Source organism: Scleropages formosus, chromosome 23 (genome assembly GCF_900964775.1).
Source record: "Scleropages formosus chromosome 23, fSclFor1.1, whole genome shotgun sequence".
In the NCBI taxonomy this organism is placed as follows: domain Eukaryota; kingdom Metazoa; phylum Chordata; class Actinopteri; order Osteoglossiformes; family Osteoglossidae; genus Scleropages; species Scleropages formosus.
The window spans coordinates 3459353-3475951 of NC_041828.1; the positions used below are offsets into that span (position 1 = coordinate 3459353).

Sequence of the window (16599 nt, forward strand, 5' to 3'; positions counted from 1 at the left end):
GGGTTTGAGTCCTGTTTGGGGTGCCTTGCAACGGACTGGTGTCCCGTCCTGGGTGTGTCGCCTCCCTCCTTGGCCTTGCGCCCTTTGTTTCCGGGTTAGGCTCCGGGTCACCGCGACCCCCACTTGGGACAAGCGGTTTCAGACAGTGTGTGTGAGAAATGATCTCAAAGAGGTGCTGAGTTGTTTAAAAGGGTCCATCTGGATGTGCAGGTTATGGGCTCAAATCCCCATGTGGGATGAGCTGGCAGGGACACTTGAGACAGACAATGCAGCATAACTGGCCTCTGAAAATAAGTGATATAAAACATTGTGGGAGGGAAAAAAACCTTTTTTTTGGTGCGTGTGCTGAGAGAACGAGCGAGAGCCAGTAAAGCCATTATGGTAAACCTCCCGAGAGAGGAAACGGGCCTCTCTGTGCGCGGACCGCCAGCGCCAGCGTCTCGTACCTACTGCCCAGCCGCCGCTGCGCCGCGCTCTGATTACAGGCTCGCGCCTTTGTAATTAAGTTCAAACATAGCAGCGTGGCGGCGTGGGCCGGAGCCCACAACCCCCTGGCCATCGCACTGCCTTCCTCTGGACCGCGCCAGCACCCTGCAGCCGTCGTTGCTCACGCAAAGCGCCTCGGGCCACACACTCGGCCCCGGGGAGGGAGCCGACCGCAGGACGCGCCGGGACCGCTGACCCACAGCCGCCTCGCTATTGCTTTTCCCACCTCCCGTCAGGCAGCTGCCCTCCATTTATTTTATTACTATTATTTTTCCCGCTGCCGTCTCCAGCGCGTCCAGACCTCTCACTTGTCACCTTCTCGCCTTTCTTCCACTTCTCCTCCACACCCTTCATAATCCCACTCCCGCCGATCTAAAATTAACTCAGAACGGCGCGAGGTGGGAGGCCGATGCCTTTTGGATCACCGCCGCCTGGGAACACACACTTGTCCCATATAACACACATTCGTACAATTGTGCCCCAAGCGCTGTTCATCTTTAAAGGCATTCTTTCATAACCTGTGAGACCGCAGTAGAATAGCTGGACTTTAGGGTTAAGTTTAGGGTCAGGGTTAGGGTAATGGTATGGGTAAGGGCTTAAAGTCATGGTTAGGGCTAAATTTAGGGTTAGGGGTTACGGTTATAGCTTAGGTTTAGGGGTTAGGGTTAGGGTTTAGCGTTAGGGTTAAGAGTTCCTTCTCGTGTCTTTGTGAGTCGAAGTCAGATTTAACAGTGTGTCTGTTGAGGGGAACCTGTATTGTCAGCTGATCCACATTTATTCAGGACAGGATTTTCGAAAGGCGGTCAAAGGGTCTCCATCCCTGTAGGATGTGACCAGTCCCCACAACCCATCACGAGCCCAACCCTAACCCTAGCTCTTTACCCAAACCTTGACCCTATCCCTAACCCTAACTCTGACACTAACCCCAACCCTCGGCCGCTTGGTAGTCCCACTTACAGTGATTTTACAACCAAAAGTCTGTTTTTTGGTGTGGTGTAAAGGTCTCCTTCTGCCCCTCAGAGCTGCCGAGTCCCCCTCACATTCAAGAAGGGTCTCAAACCCAACTCTTTGCTAGGCAGTTCTCTCCTGATCTCCAGGTCTCTCCATAAACAAGTTCAACACCATCTACTACGATTATCTATAAATTTGACATTTGAACGTTACTTCTGTAGGAGCTACTGGAGGGACGTGAACCAGCAACACGGTGGTGTCAGGCAATCAGGCCGTCTGTCGATAATCCTTCGTCCGTATCTGAAGCCCTTGATCGGATGTCGAACCAGTCGTTCGCTCGGAGTTGCGCATCGTTCCGGGGGAAAGCGTTTGAAGGACGGATGCAAATACGAAGGCGAGAACGCGCTTTACGTCCAAGAGCTGCAGGCACGTTCCGCTCAGAAACTCAGCGTCCCGTCACCTCGCCTGTGCCGGAGCTCCAGCCGCAGAGAACGCGAGGTACGGCGTCGGAGTAACTCAATAAAGGCGCTAACTGGCAGCACGTTCCCTCGTGCGTGTACGGTACTGCGCGCACAGCGGACGAGCTGCTCACCTACGGTTGCAGGGTTGCAGTCGCCCTCCTTAAAGTAATACTACAAACTATTTCTGCAGTGCAGCGTGGGCTAAGAAAGCAGAGCGAATTATTTTTATTCCTTCATATTTCCTTTTAATTCTTGTGCTGGGCCCATAAAAGCGGCAGCGCCGCATGTGATGTGGTCAAAGGCCTGAGTCACAATGAACTGATTACGGTCGAGTTTGAAATCCTTTGAGTCATGGCACTCAGTGACATTCTTTAGGCTCTTAAAAATAGTAACAGCCTCCTTTTTTTCACTGTTGTTTTTCTCTCTCGGTGTCTGTGGGGCATCCTTTCTTCGTTTGGAGACCAGAATCATAACCAGATATACGTTTTTTTCTTCTTCTTTTTTCTTTCTTTTTTTTTCCCTCTTCTTTCCTCTTGCGCTCGTTCCTTCTGTTCTTAAAGCCTGTTTAATCTTGAGGGGAAAATTGACTTAGCGTGGGAACGGCGGAATTCCTCGGGGACGAGGTTTTGTTGTTTTAGAGTCGCATGTTTTTTTTTTTTTTTTTTTTTAACCCCCCCCTCCCGAAAAAGGAGACGCTTGTGCCAAACCCCCATAAAGTGAGTTTGAAAAAACGAAGAAGAAAGGGAGAGGGAAGCCGCAACGCCGCGACAAAGATAGGGCCTGTCTGCAGCTAAAGAGCTTTACAAATGACAGTGTTCGAGGGGGGAGAGCAGCAGAACGAAGAGCGGCGAGGGGAGGGGAGGGGGCGCAGGAAAGAAATGTCGACGGGCTGGGGGCGGAAACGTAGCCTGCGCCACATTAAAGAGATGAAAAAGAAAACAAACAGAAAAACATGTCTGACATGAAGACGCTGGTTTCTGTAGCGACGCACAATGCCCGCCTGCAGCCCACGGAGGCCTCCCCGTCCCGTCTGGGCCCCGGCACCAGTGAAAGTTACCGCAGTCGGGCCCTCGTTCGGGGGTCTGCTCTGTGGGAACGGCCTTGAAAGGGACCCGCGCGGGGCCCACAAAGGGCCTTTTTGCTTCCCCTCCTCGGCTTTCGCCCCTTCATTGATGCGCCGGAGCCGGAGGAGGCGACCCGCGCCGTCACGGTGAACGGCGGCACTTTCCGCCGCGGAACGGCGTAGATGCTGCGGGCACGGCAGAACCATCTGGAATTCCGCTGCACGTGTCCATGGGACAATTCCACGGGCGATACGACGCAGGACACGTGGAGCCGTCGCTGTGCAAAAGAGGGACCTGGGTTCCAATCCCACCTCCTGCTGTACCACTTCACCAAAGTACTTAGACGGTCAAATTTGTCCAGCTGCGCGGCGGTGGGAGCTGCTGATTGTAGATCCTCAGGCCAGCGGTTCGAATCTCACATACTGTACTCCAGTAGCACCCTTTGAGCGAGGTATACTTACGCCGCACCGCACCGGGTAAATGGTTGTGAGTCGCGTTGGAGGAAACTGAAACTGTCCTCTAAACCAGTGTGAATCGGTCAGTGTACGAACGAAACATCGTAAACTATTTTGGTGAAAATCGTCAGGTAAATTATTGATAGAATAATGTGCGCTGGTGACTATGGGGTGGCACGGGCACTGATGGGTGAGGGAACCACACAGCGTTGGGGAGAATCGATGGACCCAAAACTTCGAAAGAACTTCGGCCCACTGTTGGCCAGTAAATTCGTTCGGTTATTCGTCGGAGCGAAGGGCTTTAGACTCGTTCATTTTGTCCGCCGAAGGGGACATGAGGACGGCAGAGCGATCCCCACAGTGACGGCCACGGTAAACGCTACAGCGCACTCGTGAACCGCACGCTGCTGAAGAACCTGGAGCTCCCAGAAGTGCCCCGGCACCTCCGGGCACCAAAGGTGCCAAAGTCAGCTGGGCTCGGCCCTCGGGAATCAGCGCGTCGTCAGGTGTTCGCCTGCATCGCTCAGCTTTTCCATCACGGGTCTGCAAGTTCTTCTTCTCCTCATAATCCCAGCTTCATAAAGGGGACGTTGGAAAGAAAAGGGCGACGGTGCCGGTTGTCTATCCGCACTCATTGTTACTTTTCCACCGCTGTTATTTGCATATAAATTTGTCTGCTCGTTTCCAGCTAAAATAAAAGAGGAGATTACAGAAGGAAACGAGCAAGATAGCAAGCGCCACAGATGGACACCTGGTTGCCACGATGATGGACTTTGCGGGGCTCTGCAGCGATGGGACGCTTCGCGGTGGGGCTCCGTTCATCGATAAACAGACGAGTTGCCATGACAACGGACAGTCGCAAACGATGCATACGTCGATCCGTGCGTCCCGTGCGCGTCCTCCAACATGCGTGAAATTGTCTGTCTCTCTTCACATGGTGCTTCTTCCGCTCAGGAAGTTCACGGCAGTTTAGGGGAGTTCGAAGCGGTGGCTGGAAACCGCGGTACACAGAGTGTAACGGATATCGTATATTGGACAGCAGAATGGAACAGCTCTGAGCAATAATAAAACGGTCTGCTGTTTCATAACTGCAGAATTAATCATAGCTGCAGGGGGGACACAGACGATGGACACGTGAAAGGTCTTCAGGGGGCGCAGTGCTTAGGGTCGATACCTTGCACTCGAAGGACCTGGGTTCAAATCCCACCACCTCCTGTAGTACCCTTGAGCAAGGTACTTACCCAGAACTGATAGTGTACATATTACCCGGCTGTATAAATTGGTACACCACGGTAAACTGATTAATGTGGTAAGTCACTTTGGGAAAAAAAAAGATGTGAAATAAATGTGTGAATGTTATTTGGCTCAATGCCCTGGGAAGTGTCTCTGCTCACGTCTGTGTCTGCAGGAGGCAGGGTTTCTGCGTACGAATCCCTGTGGGGGGGACAGTCCCCGATGGGGCAACCGGGGTAAATTATGGGGTGTAACTGCCATCACAGTCATTCACATGAGGAGCCATAAGGGTGCGTCCCCAGAAAGGGGAGGACAGGCAGCGGGCGCCGGGACGCCTCACTGACTCAGTTCCGTTTAAAGTGGTTCTGATGGAAGGGAAGCATCACAAAGAGCACATTAACAAGGGGCGGTGTGAGTTATTATTTGCATGAAGGATGTTTTAGAACTGTGAGAATGGCGTAAGCTGCGTCAAACAGCACCAGCACTGGTCAAAAGTTTGAGCACGCTTGCTGGAAACTTTTTTTTTTAAAAGTTTGGCATTTGTTCGTTTAAGCTTTACACTTCATTTAAATTTTTCATATACAGGACACTATACTGTACGTTAAACCTAAGACAACCTTGAAAGATACATTTAAAAAGACAGATGATAAATGTTGTTCTAGTGTTAAAAAGTAAATGTTTATAGGAAATTAATAATGGACTTAAGGGGGGCGCAGTGGGTTGGACCGGGTCCTGCTCTCCGGTAGGTCTGGAGTTCAAGTCCTGCTTGGGGTGCCTTGCGATGGACTGGTGTCCTGTCCTGGGTGTGTCCCCCTCCAGCCTTACGCCCTATGTTGCCAGGTTAGGCTCTGGCTCCCTGTGACCCCATATGGGACAAGCGGTTCCACGTAATGGGCTGAATGAAAGGCATAAATGCAAAGTTGAAAAAACTTATTTGTAACATATTAAACGTTTGCATCCCACCATTTATGCAGTCAGAGAGGTTTTAAAAATGTTACTGCATCATAACCGATGAACCGCTCGGTGGAGACAGTGTTCGTTCGTTCGCCAGCTATTGGTGTCCCTATGTTTCCAGGACAGACTCTGGACCGCTGGGACTCTGATTGCAAAAGGCGATTAAGGACAGCGAGTGAGTGAGAGTGAACACGTGATAAGGACAGTAACGGGGGGGTGTTTTTACTTTCACTCTCGCGTCCAGTTCATCCCATACAGATTGTTGCCCAGGTCACCCAGGTGCGTTCACTGGTACCACTGGTTTCACTCTCAACCTGCAATCCACACAAAGAACGGTCCACGTGAAACGACCGGGACCGTAGGACTTCCCTGGCGCGGCTCTCGAGATTGGAAGGGGGCGAAACTCGGAGCGGCCCGCCTGATCGCCGGAAGGCTCTGGATTCGGAACCTTCCGGAAGCGTCGTTCAAAATTCTTGCCGTTGCCGGAGACATGATTCCTCCTTGGAAAAAGGTCCCCCACTACGACTTCAGCCTAAGAACGTGACCCAACGTCCCAAAGTCTTTGTTATGGAACAAAAACACAATGAAAAACACAAACACACATCTCACACACACTCGCACACAAAGAAAAACATAGCTGCACTTTCTTCTCATAGCTCATATTTTTCATAAGAGGAAAAAAGGATTATTCAATAAATAAAGGAGTGTAATTAGAAACACTTTGCCGCACTTTGTGTGTGTGTGTGTGTGAGTAATAAAAATATGAGCTTGTTAATTTCAGTCGAGAAAGATGCCTTGTTGTGGCCGGGAGGAAGGGCAGGCAGGAGGCATTGAAGTGGCCCGGAACAGCAAGAAGTCCATGAGAACCGCTCCTCCGCGGCCTGCCAGTTTCCAGCCCCCCACCCTTGAACGGCTTCAACACCAACTTATGGACTCTACTTGCTGGAGTTCCTCATGTTTGGAGCAATTTTGTGTGTGTGTGTGTGTGTGTGTGTGTGTGGAGGTGGGGGGAGTGTAAGCCTGTATAGACATCAAAACCAGTGGGCTTTGGGTGTGTGTGTGTGTGTGGGGGGGGGGGGGCGCTGAACAGGAAAAATAATCCGAGCTCAGAAGGAGAAAGCAGAGCTTTTGAAGTTAGGAGCGATAGAAATAAAAAAGGGAGTCATGATGGAGCCTCGGCTCCAGGATTTCACTCGTCCTTCTCTTTCCTTCTCTTTGGGGGGGTCAGAAAATGAAATCCAGATCTGGCCGAATCAGAGGAGCCCCACTAATGAAGGGATCTGGAGTTGAGGGGATCGAGGGGCTTCGTTTGCGCCGCCGCTGACTCACGCAGAGTGAAGTACGACTCCGGCACGGTCCGAACTCACCCGGTTAGGCCACAGCGCACGGGCGCCGAGCCGGGGGGGGGGGACGACGACACATCAGCAGAGTCTGGGGCGCGATGGTGACGTCTTGTGGTGACTGAATGGCAGCCTCACGTGACAGCCAACAGAAGGCCGCTGGCGATCTACCGGTCGAACCAGGGAGCTCAGCAAGCGACCAAGTCATGTTCCGGTCCAGCGACCGCGATTTAGCTGAACGTGCAGCTGTATGGTGTAACATGATGCTACGCTGAAACAAAGCGCTCAACGGCGGTCAACTGCTTCAGTGACAAGTGTCACGTTTACACAGAGGCACAAACATACACCTAAAAAGTAAAAAATTACCCAAACATGACCTTTTATTCCAAAAACTTCACATTTTATTCATCTTTCACTTTTCTGCAAAGTCACTCAAAATACTGAGCTGCTTATTATGATGTACCTATTTATACAGCTGGGTCATTTTTACTGCAGCAATTCAGGGTAAATACCTTGATTAAGGGTACTACAGAAGGGCTGGGACTCAAACCCATCTCCTTCAAGTGCAAGGCATCAGTTCCAACAACTCTACGACCTGACATCCTGCATATTTTACCATGGTTTCTGCTTGTTGTCATTTGCAGCATTACAAATCAGGCCAGCAATTCGGGACTAGAACCCACACCCTTGTGCTCACCTCAGTCTGTGCCCTTAGTTGTCCTTTCTGCATCTGGAACCCATGGCCCATTGTGAGTAAGACGGGGTTCTCGTACTGGACATGGTGGGATGGAGGGTATGGTGATGTTACTCCCTCATCTGGTGCTGGGGGTGGTCTTCTGTTGCCATGGAAACACATGCCCAGCAGCTTCACACAGTTACAGAGGAACTGGGCGTCGAACGCTGTGAAGAAAGGAGTTTATCCTGTGTGTGGTGGAGGTCTGTGTGTGTGTGTGTGTGTGTGTGTGTGTGTGTGTGTGTGTGTGTGTGTGTGTGTGTGTGCATGCGTGCATATGTGTGTGTGTGTGTGTGTGTGTGCAAACACACCTTGGACTAATGTCCCCCTGACTTCAGGTCGCACACAGCTCAACGGAGTGTGTAAAAGCCATCTAGGTGGAACAGGTGAGGAATGACTGACGGCAGGAAGTGGTGTGTGATACACAGTAAGAGGGGATCAGGGGGTTAAAGCCCCCTGTTAACAACCAGAAGAACCAGGGTTTGAATCCCACCTCCTGGTGTTGTGCCTTCAATCAAGGTATTTACCCTGAATTGATAGAGCTGAAATAACCACGGTATATAAATGGGATAAATCAATGTAAGTAGTTGAGTTTACAAACCTGTCTCCTTGGGGAAACGTGTTGGATTAATAATCAATAAATAAGAAATAGAGGGACTTATAGGAGCAGGTTTGAGATACAGGATCTACAAGTGACCTGCGAGTGCAGTGATTCCTGCTTCAACACACATGCACATGCACACACACACACACACACACACACACACGCACACACTGTGCGTGTGTATGAGAGAGAGGGACTTAGAGCGACAGAGGAGCAGCAGAGTGACCCCCAGCAAGGAGAGAGAGACAGAGAGAGAGGGAGAGGCTGGGGCACCAGCGCTGGGGAGGGAAACTCGGGGCCCCCACACAAAGCTGCACAGCAGGGGCCTGGGGGGGGGACAGGCGAGCGGAGCAAGAGGCAGGGAGAGAGAGTGACAAGGACAGAATGACACACTCTGGGGGGCACAGAGGGAAGGAGGAACACACCCAGTGCTCACTGACAGCAGGAGAGTGAGTGAGAGCGAGAGAGAGAGAGAAAGAGAGAGAGAGAGAGAGAGAGTGGGCACTGCCACTCGGGGTTGCCCACTTTCCGAAGCTCCTCGCTGGAAGCTCAGACCAACGAGGCACCATACACTCGCACTCCAAAGACCAGCCGGCGCCTCCCTGGAGCATCCAGCCCGAAGCATCCCGCACATCGCCGGCCGCTAGCGTCACTCCCCCCGCCTCGGGTCCCGGCCATGAAGAGACCCTTCGACTACAGCTCGCCCGACACAGACGGCGAGGAGCTCATCGATGTTGGCCAGGAGGACGGATACTGGTGAGGCCGGATGACTAACCGTGACCTGTTAACCTGCACCTGTGTAACCATAGCAACCCAGTCACCCTGAACATCAGGGAACCTCTCACAGTCCTCAGTGACTGGAATCGTAAGGCAATTTATTTTTATTTATATTTATACCTATAGTTATACAGTTCTATTTATTTATGTTTATATTTCTTTTTATATTATTTTAAATGTGTGTGTGTTTGTGTATTTGTTTATTTTTATACTTATGTTTATCGATGTTTGTTTTTCATATATTATTTTATTTATTTTACATTTCTATATATGTTTATATCCATGTTTCTATTTATATGTTTCTTATTGTTAGAGAATAGGAGCACAGTAGTATGGAAAACATCTTTCTCTCCTCCTCACAGAATTCCTGACGTAATAATTTTTCCTAACTTTTGTTTTCCGTTTTGCGTCGTCGACTCGTGTTGTGAATGCTTAGAAGACGTGCGAGAGCTCTAGAAACCATGTGCAGATTGGCACCGAGAGCGATAAAAGATGCCCAAGAAATGATGTAACAGTGGAAATGTGCTCCATTGATCACTCAGACAGGGGGGAAAACGTCGCCTCTTCATTTTGAACTTTAAAAAGAAAAATAAAAAAAACAGAAATAAGCAAAGGATTTCCTCTAATGTCCATGGTTTCAGCTTCAAAGCGTCTCAGCCGGGGTGTCATTCCAAACTGGACAAACGTGCCAGAGACCGGGAAAGAAATCTCAGGAAATAAAACTTTTTTTATGCCGTTTGGGACTCATAATAAACACAAAAGTATCTGTGCCGGAGGAGCCTCTCAGGCCAATTGCACAGAAAATATCCAGAAATAAAAATATACGACATAGAAAAACACCACTGGCTGTGATGAAGACATATATATGTACTTTATAATAGAAAATAAAATACTTTATTGCACTGACTGTACAAATTAATGCAGTTTCTAATTACAGTGCATCCTGGACATTGTGTTGCGCAAATACAAACAGATTATTTTTCGTGAGAAGACCCTCAGTGTCTTCATTTCTCTTTGACTGTTTGCATATGATCATATTTCTATATAATTTCCATAACAATTCCGAAAGATGACAGCTAACCTCGTTAAGGTGGATTCCTGCTTTACCAGAAATTATTTCTAATTTCGGAACAACCTGTTTCAATAAGCCTGTAAGATTTATGGATGATTTTTCAAATGAAATTAAATTAAATGAAACCAGAATCAAATGAATGAATAAAATGAGATCAGTCACTTCTGTCTCAACAAGATAATAGTTGCTGCAGGTTTTTTTTCCTCCTTATTTCTATTAAAAAAATATGTGTATATACAGTGTATATATATATATATATATATATATTGCAGTATTCAGGGATTTTAGCAGGTGGCTTGTTGGATCAACGTCCACACTGCTTTCTATGTCATGTCGGAGGGATGTTGATGCTGTCCACCTGCCTGTTTTACACAGTCCCGTCACTGGGTCCATGTCCCCTGGGAGCGCCTCGCAGATTCTGGCTCGCAAGAAGCGCAGAGGGGTAAGTGAGTTCTCTGTTGCCCTGCTGCCCTCCCTCCCCATACACACACTCCCTCGCTGTCATCTGCTGACCATTGACACATTTCTGTACCTCCAGTTGAGCAACAAGTGAACTAGTATCGTTACCCAGGGGTTGCAGGTTCGACTCCTGGGGAGAAAACCTGTAGTAATTCAAACAAGGACTTCTGGTAGTGTAGTGGTTAGCGCTGCTGCCTTCGGACCCAAAGTCACAGATTCAAATTCTACTTCCAGCTGTAGTACCCTTAAGTAAGGTACTTACCCTAAATTGCTCCAGTAAAAATTAGCCAGCTGGGTAAGTCATTGGAAGACACTTTGGGGAAAAAAGTGTTTGATAACTGTAACTGGGTCATTAAAATGACAGCATCGAGTGGTTGTGTTTTTTCAAAATCTGCATCCAAAGTGCCTCACCTGTTGAGAAATGCCCGCTCCGAACTGTGGGAGAAGAGCGACAAGAATAAGCGTCAGTGTAAAACTAATGGTTCTTACCGCCTTCATCGCTTCTTCTCCCATTTTTCCTCCTCAGATCATTGAGAAGAGGCGCAGAGATCGGATCAACCACAGTCTTTCGGAGCTCAGACGTCTTGTTCCCAGTGCTTTCGAGAAGCAGGTGATGACCCTTCCTCTCGGATGACCGCAGTTAAATCACCTCCACCTTGAGTAGTCAGCAGAATCGTTTGCTCCACAGACAAGTCTGACACGGTGACTTCAAAGTTCACCTTTAGCCGGTGGACAAGACACGGGGAAGGAAAATGTGGTAATTAACCACATTTACGTGCTGGGAGTAGCTAGTTGAGTTGAGCTCTGTGTGGCTTTAGAAATGGAACACTACATTGAGCAGAGTCTTGGTCTATTAGAGAGCGGTCGATGGCATAGAGTGAGGAACGCACCCTTTCAAAGCTGAGAAGAAGCCCATGTTTCCCCCACTGCAGGGTTCCACGAAGCTCGAGAAGGCTGAGATTCTTCAGATGACTGTGGATCACCTCAAATTGCTCCATGCCATGGGGGGAAAGGGTACGTACACCTGAACCATACTTACGATTTTAGCCCCGACCTGATCTAGGGGTTCGTAAATATGAAGGATGGAGTAAAACATAGAGCGTATGAGGACCCGGGAAAGGATTCCGGTTTGTGCAGACACTTCTTTTCCAGCCGATAATGATTTGTAGCCACCTTGTCTCTTTCTCAGGGTACTTCGATGCCCGCTCCCTGGCTGTAGACTACAGGACGCTAGGATTCCGGGAGTGTGTGGGGGAGGTAGTGCGATACCTGAGCTCCCTCGAAGGAAGCGAGTCGCAGGATCCCATCGGCGCCCGGCTGGTCTCCCACCTGAGCCACTGTGCCAGTGAGCTGGACCCGCTGTTGCAGAGCCCTACCAGCCTACCGTTTGCGCCCTGGCCATGGGCCGCCTTCCCCCAGCTCTCTGTCCCACCTGCCTCCCCCTCGGGACCCTTCCCTGGGGCCACCCGCAGGGACCTGCCACCCCATGCAGCCACCCTGCTGGCAGCCTACCCCTCTCCCGCTCTGCGTGCCGCACCCATTGGCTGCCTGCCGGCAAGCCCACCCACAGCCGTTCTCAGTCCAGCAATAGCCTCGGTACGAAGGGTGCCTGCCCTTCCCTCCCCCACCCACAGACTGCCGCTGCCCTCCCCGGAAGCCCGGGGGACACCACCCCTCCTGGTGTCTCCATCCCCCTCTGCTACGACACAAGTGTCATTCAGGCCCTTTGCTCCGCTGGGTTCCAGCAACGGGCAGCGCGGGGCAACTAGCAACCCTGGCAAGGCCTCTCAGCCCTGGGGCACGGAGATCGGGGCGTTCTGATGTTGGACAGGGTGCGCACATGAGAACACCAGGAAAAGTAGACAGGAGAGCATCGTGTATCAAGAAGGTCTTCTCCGCCCTTCCTTGCTTCAGGAAGACATTGCTGATCTATGTAAGACCTCTACCCTCCATCTCCACGTAGAGATCAGCCCAGTTTGTCCCGTCTTCTTCTTCGCTTTGCCAGCATGGCCTTTGGAAAACTGGATTTTATACTCTAACCATGTCTGCACCTTCCAGTTAAAAACCCCTCAAGAGACTGTCGGTGAAGAAGAGGAAAGGAACCCAATGCCGTAGCTCTAGACGTTAACCTCATTAGCCTCCATGACAAACAGCAGGTAGGGGCAGCAGATGGGGCAGTGCTTAAAGCTGTCATCTTGCACTCAGAGGATGCACTATTCAGCCCCCACCTCCTGCTATACTACCCTTGATCGAGGTCCTTACCTTGAATTGCATCAGTAAAAAATTACCCAGCTGTACAAAAGGGTAAATCATAGTAAGTAGCTACACTTTGCTGCTAATGAGCAAATGAACAAGATCTCTAGGTGGAGCTTAAGCAGGGCTGAGATGTTGGAGATGACGGAGAGAGGGGAGAATGAGGCAGCAAGGTCAATGTGCAAGTTCCACTGTCTCACCCCAAGGCTGAAGGGAAAGAACACCTCTTGGGTCAACCACACACACACACACACACACACACACACACACACATACACTTCCAGATCATCCTATCAAAAGAGTGCCTTCCCAGCCAGAACGTGCATTTACGAAATTTGTTTGTTTGTTTGATGGGTCACTTGTTTGGGTGATGTTTTTGTATCCCTTTCATTGTGCTTCAGCTTTTAAAAGCATTTTATTACTCTGAATGATCCTTTTTCTATTTGAAATTTGTTCAAGGCCTTTATGTTGTGGGCTTCTTGGATGCCATTAAAAGAGATTCCTGAGAAGACTAAACACAGAGGAGAGATTTTTTTTGTGTGCGTTCTCTCTGCATGTTTGTGGTTCTGTCGTATATGTGTGTGTGTGTGCGTGCGTGTGCCAGACGGTCCCACTGCTGTTGAACATCCAAACATTTAACCAACGACTGTCTCAAATCCACCTCTTGGTCTCAGTGGCACGTCCAGCCCGAGAAGCCAAACATCACGGTTTCCTTGTGACCGTCATGCAAACAGAGAACATAGTGAGCACGGTCAACATGGTGAAGACAGTGAGCACAGTTCAGCGCTGCATTCCACATGTTCCTGGAGGTTCCATTTCGAATCTCAAATACATCTAGAAGCTTAAAGCCCTCACAGCATTTAGCAGCACGTGGATGAAAAAGAAATAAAAAATGTACCGCATTCAAGCCCATTTGCAATAAACTGCTTATTTATATTACTGGATCTCTACACAGCGTCAGTCAAAAGTTTGAGTACACGTGGGCAACTGGGGCAGCATCTGTATGGCTCAAAACGGACCGAAGCATGACTGCAAAGCAACGCACAAGTGTGCAGCATCTCTGGGAACCGCCGCAGAAGAGCTGCAAAGAGATGTGGGTTGGGAAGGGATACCAGTATGAGGAGATATGCCAACAGGGTACTTCAGGATCTCAAAACTTCTTTTGAGATTTCCCTCTCGGACTTGTTAACAAATGACGAGGAAAGGCTAGTCTCTAGCTGGTGTACTCAAACTTTTGATGGGTGCCGTACATTTATGTGGAACACAGGGACAGGGCAGCTCGAAGTCGGCCTTGCCCTGACGCGAGGTGCGAGCTTGTGCTTGCCGACCGCGAACGAACCCTGGGAAAAGCGGGGCGCGCTGGCGCAGCCCGTCATTTTGGTTCGGTGGAAGCGAGCCGCCGCCAGCTCTGTCATTGCCCGCGCCTCACGGTTTGGTTAACCCGAGCGCGTCTCTCCCTGGTGGGAACCCCAGACAATGGCAGCGAGGCCGGAGCCATACCGCAGCCTCCCCGCAAGCTGCGTTCCGGCACTCCCACCCGGACATAAGTAGAGGGCACCGGGACGGCGTTCGGAGGGAAGTGGCGCTGATTATACATTAGCCCACGAGGGGGTGTCTGCTCTGTCTGCCTGACGGGCCGAGGTCACGTGACCGCAGTTCTGCACAGCTTGGCACATGACGGCGGCCAAAGTTGCCAATATTAGGGGATCGTGAGCTAAACCGCTAGACAGCACAACGTTGTACATTTACCTGCCAGGACCAGGGTACAAAAACTGGGTACAAAAATTCTGTATCGCAGACAGTTTTGCTGGAATTTTTGGTTCACGGGCCCAAGGGATGAGCAGGCGTTGGGGAACTTTCACTGGAGGGATCCATCAGAGTGTTTCCTACTTATGCTCCATCTGTTATTTTCCTTTCGGGAGCACAAATGTTTAGTAACCCTAGTTTTCAGACTAATCCAAGGAACCCAGCAGCTCTTTGCCACCTGCTGCAGGAAAAAGATTAAAAAAAATGAAAGATTTTCTCATAAAGTCTTCTAATATTCTGCAGACAAACACTTGACTTTTAACTGAATGTAAAAGAGACGCTTCCAAGTACGAGTGTAGCGCTGCTTTGCCCCGTAGCGTCTCGTTTGTTTCCCACCGCTTTCGGCCATTTTGGGTGTCGGAGGAGGATGGAAGAAGGTACCGGAACAAGGGTGGAGACGCCAGTGCACGATGGGGAAACTTTCAATGAAACTTTCAGAAGACGGCGGTTCGTTGAGTCCAGCGCAGTCGGTCAATGAGCTGAAACATTTGGATCACAAAAGGGGAACGCGTGGCTGCAGCGCCGCCGTGCTAACAGCTAACAGGGTTTCCGCTGGGAGCTGGCAAGGACGGGGCCCTCTGTCGAACATCAGCCTCATGCAGCAGCGTGGCCCTCAGCCTCAGTTGTTCAGGGGCCCTTTTTAAAGACAGGCTTTGGGTGAATCCATTGCTTTGTCTTCGTGGAGGGATCCACACACAGAACCTGCAGGTCAACAGTGGTCCCTCATTTTGGGGTCAGGAGCCCCTGGGCTCTTTCACTCCGAGATGTTGAGAAAGAGGGATAAAGGCCAACTGAATCACATCGAATGACATGACGCACTTTAAATTATTCCAGTGCTAAAGCATGTGATCGATGGAAAAGCCAAAGAAAGGTTTCCTCATAAGCGCCTAGAAATTGCGGAATTGTCTATTTGAAACGTAATTTCGAACATTTGGTTGCGTGAAATGTCTGTGTCACAAGCTATTTCCTTATTTTTCCACTATTTTCTTTATTTTTTTCTGCTTTTTAAACATTTTCCCTCATCTCCAGGCCCCAAAATTTCATAGGCCCCAGACACCGAGCCCGCAGTGTCTCATGGGAAATCCGGCACTGAAAGGCAAAACAGGTCTGACGTCTGAATCAAACTTCATCTCAGAAGAAGGAGCCAAGCTCTCACACACACACACACACACACACACACACACCGTCCCCCAGCATTCCGCAGCAGTGCAATATTCCACAACAAACGCGTCACATCCAAACGAAGTTCAGAGTCAGGCGACCCCCAGCGGACGGGTTGGCGTTCACCTTGAGACCCTGTTGGCGCCCGACTCTAAACAACGTGTAGTAAACAGCGCGAGGCCTCGCCGTCAAACTTTCCCTCCGCCCGGGCACGCTTGGCGCGCTGCGGCGCTGCAGCGGCACGGGAAGTGGACAGCGGGCGCGTCTGACAGACGTCGGCGGTGTGTGAGAGCGCGGGTCCTCAGCGAGTGAAGTGGTCGCCCAGCAATCCCCAAAGCGAAACAAGAGCACATTCCTGGGACCGGAGGGGAGGCCTGTTTGGTGCCAACCGAAGGCTTGTTTACCAGAGTGGGCCTCACTCCCAGTGTTTGTGTTTGCGTGCGTGCGTCCGTCTGCGTGCGAGTGTGTGTATGTGCACGCGTGGCCGTACGTACGTGAGCGGCAGCGGCTATATTAGGCGTCCTTCCCAGCCTTGCGTACACGGGTGTGAAGGACAGCAGCGCCGACGAAGCGACTCGCAGGTGGACGACGGAACCCTGTTTGTTTTTCGGGCGTGCGCCTAAAACGGCGCGTTTACGAAAACGCAGGACTCGTGTTCTGATTTTATCTTTCGGTTAAAGTCGCAGTGTTTGCGCAGCTTCCCACAAAAAAAACGGGTGCCGCATTCTGCCGGTTGTCTCCCAACACGCTGCTCGTGATTTGCCCGGATCGCCGTTCCCCCGTCATCATC

At 50.4% G+C, this 16599-nt stretch overlaps 1 protein-coding gene across 1 annotated transcript; it reads left to right on the top strand.

Moving 5' to 3' along the window:
• The first annotated feature begins 8957 nt into the window (after positions 1-8957).
• On the top strand, positions 8958-12445 carry heyl (hes related family bHLH transcription factor with YRPW motif like). The gene is made up of 5 exons (XM_018759867.1): positions 8958-9037; positions 10506-10572; positions 11116-11199; positions 11522-11603; positions 11779-12445. The coding sequence occupies exons 1-5, from the start codon at positions 8958-8960 to the stop codon at positions 12408-12410; spliced, it is 945 nt and encodes a 314-aa protein (XP_018615383.1). The 3' UTR covers positions 12411-12445.
• Positions 12446-16599: the final 4154 nt, after the last annotated feature.

What these genes read in the sequence shown, in the direction of transcription:
- heyl (XM_018759867.1), top strand. Translation starts at nt 8,958, where the DNA reads ATGAAGAGACCCTTCGACTACAGCTCGCCCGACACAGACGGCGAGGAG. An exon ending in CTCGCAAGAAGCGCAGAGGG is followed by an intron (nt 10,573 to 11,115) that starts GTAAGTGAGTTC and finishes TTTCCTCCTCAG; the next exon opens with ATCATTGAGAAGAGGCGCAG. An exon ending in CCAGTGCTTTCGAGAAGCAG is followed by an intron (nt 11,200 to 11,521) that starts GTGATGACCCTT and finishes CCCCCACTGCAG; the next exon opens with GGTTCCACGAAGCTCGAGAA.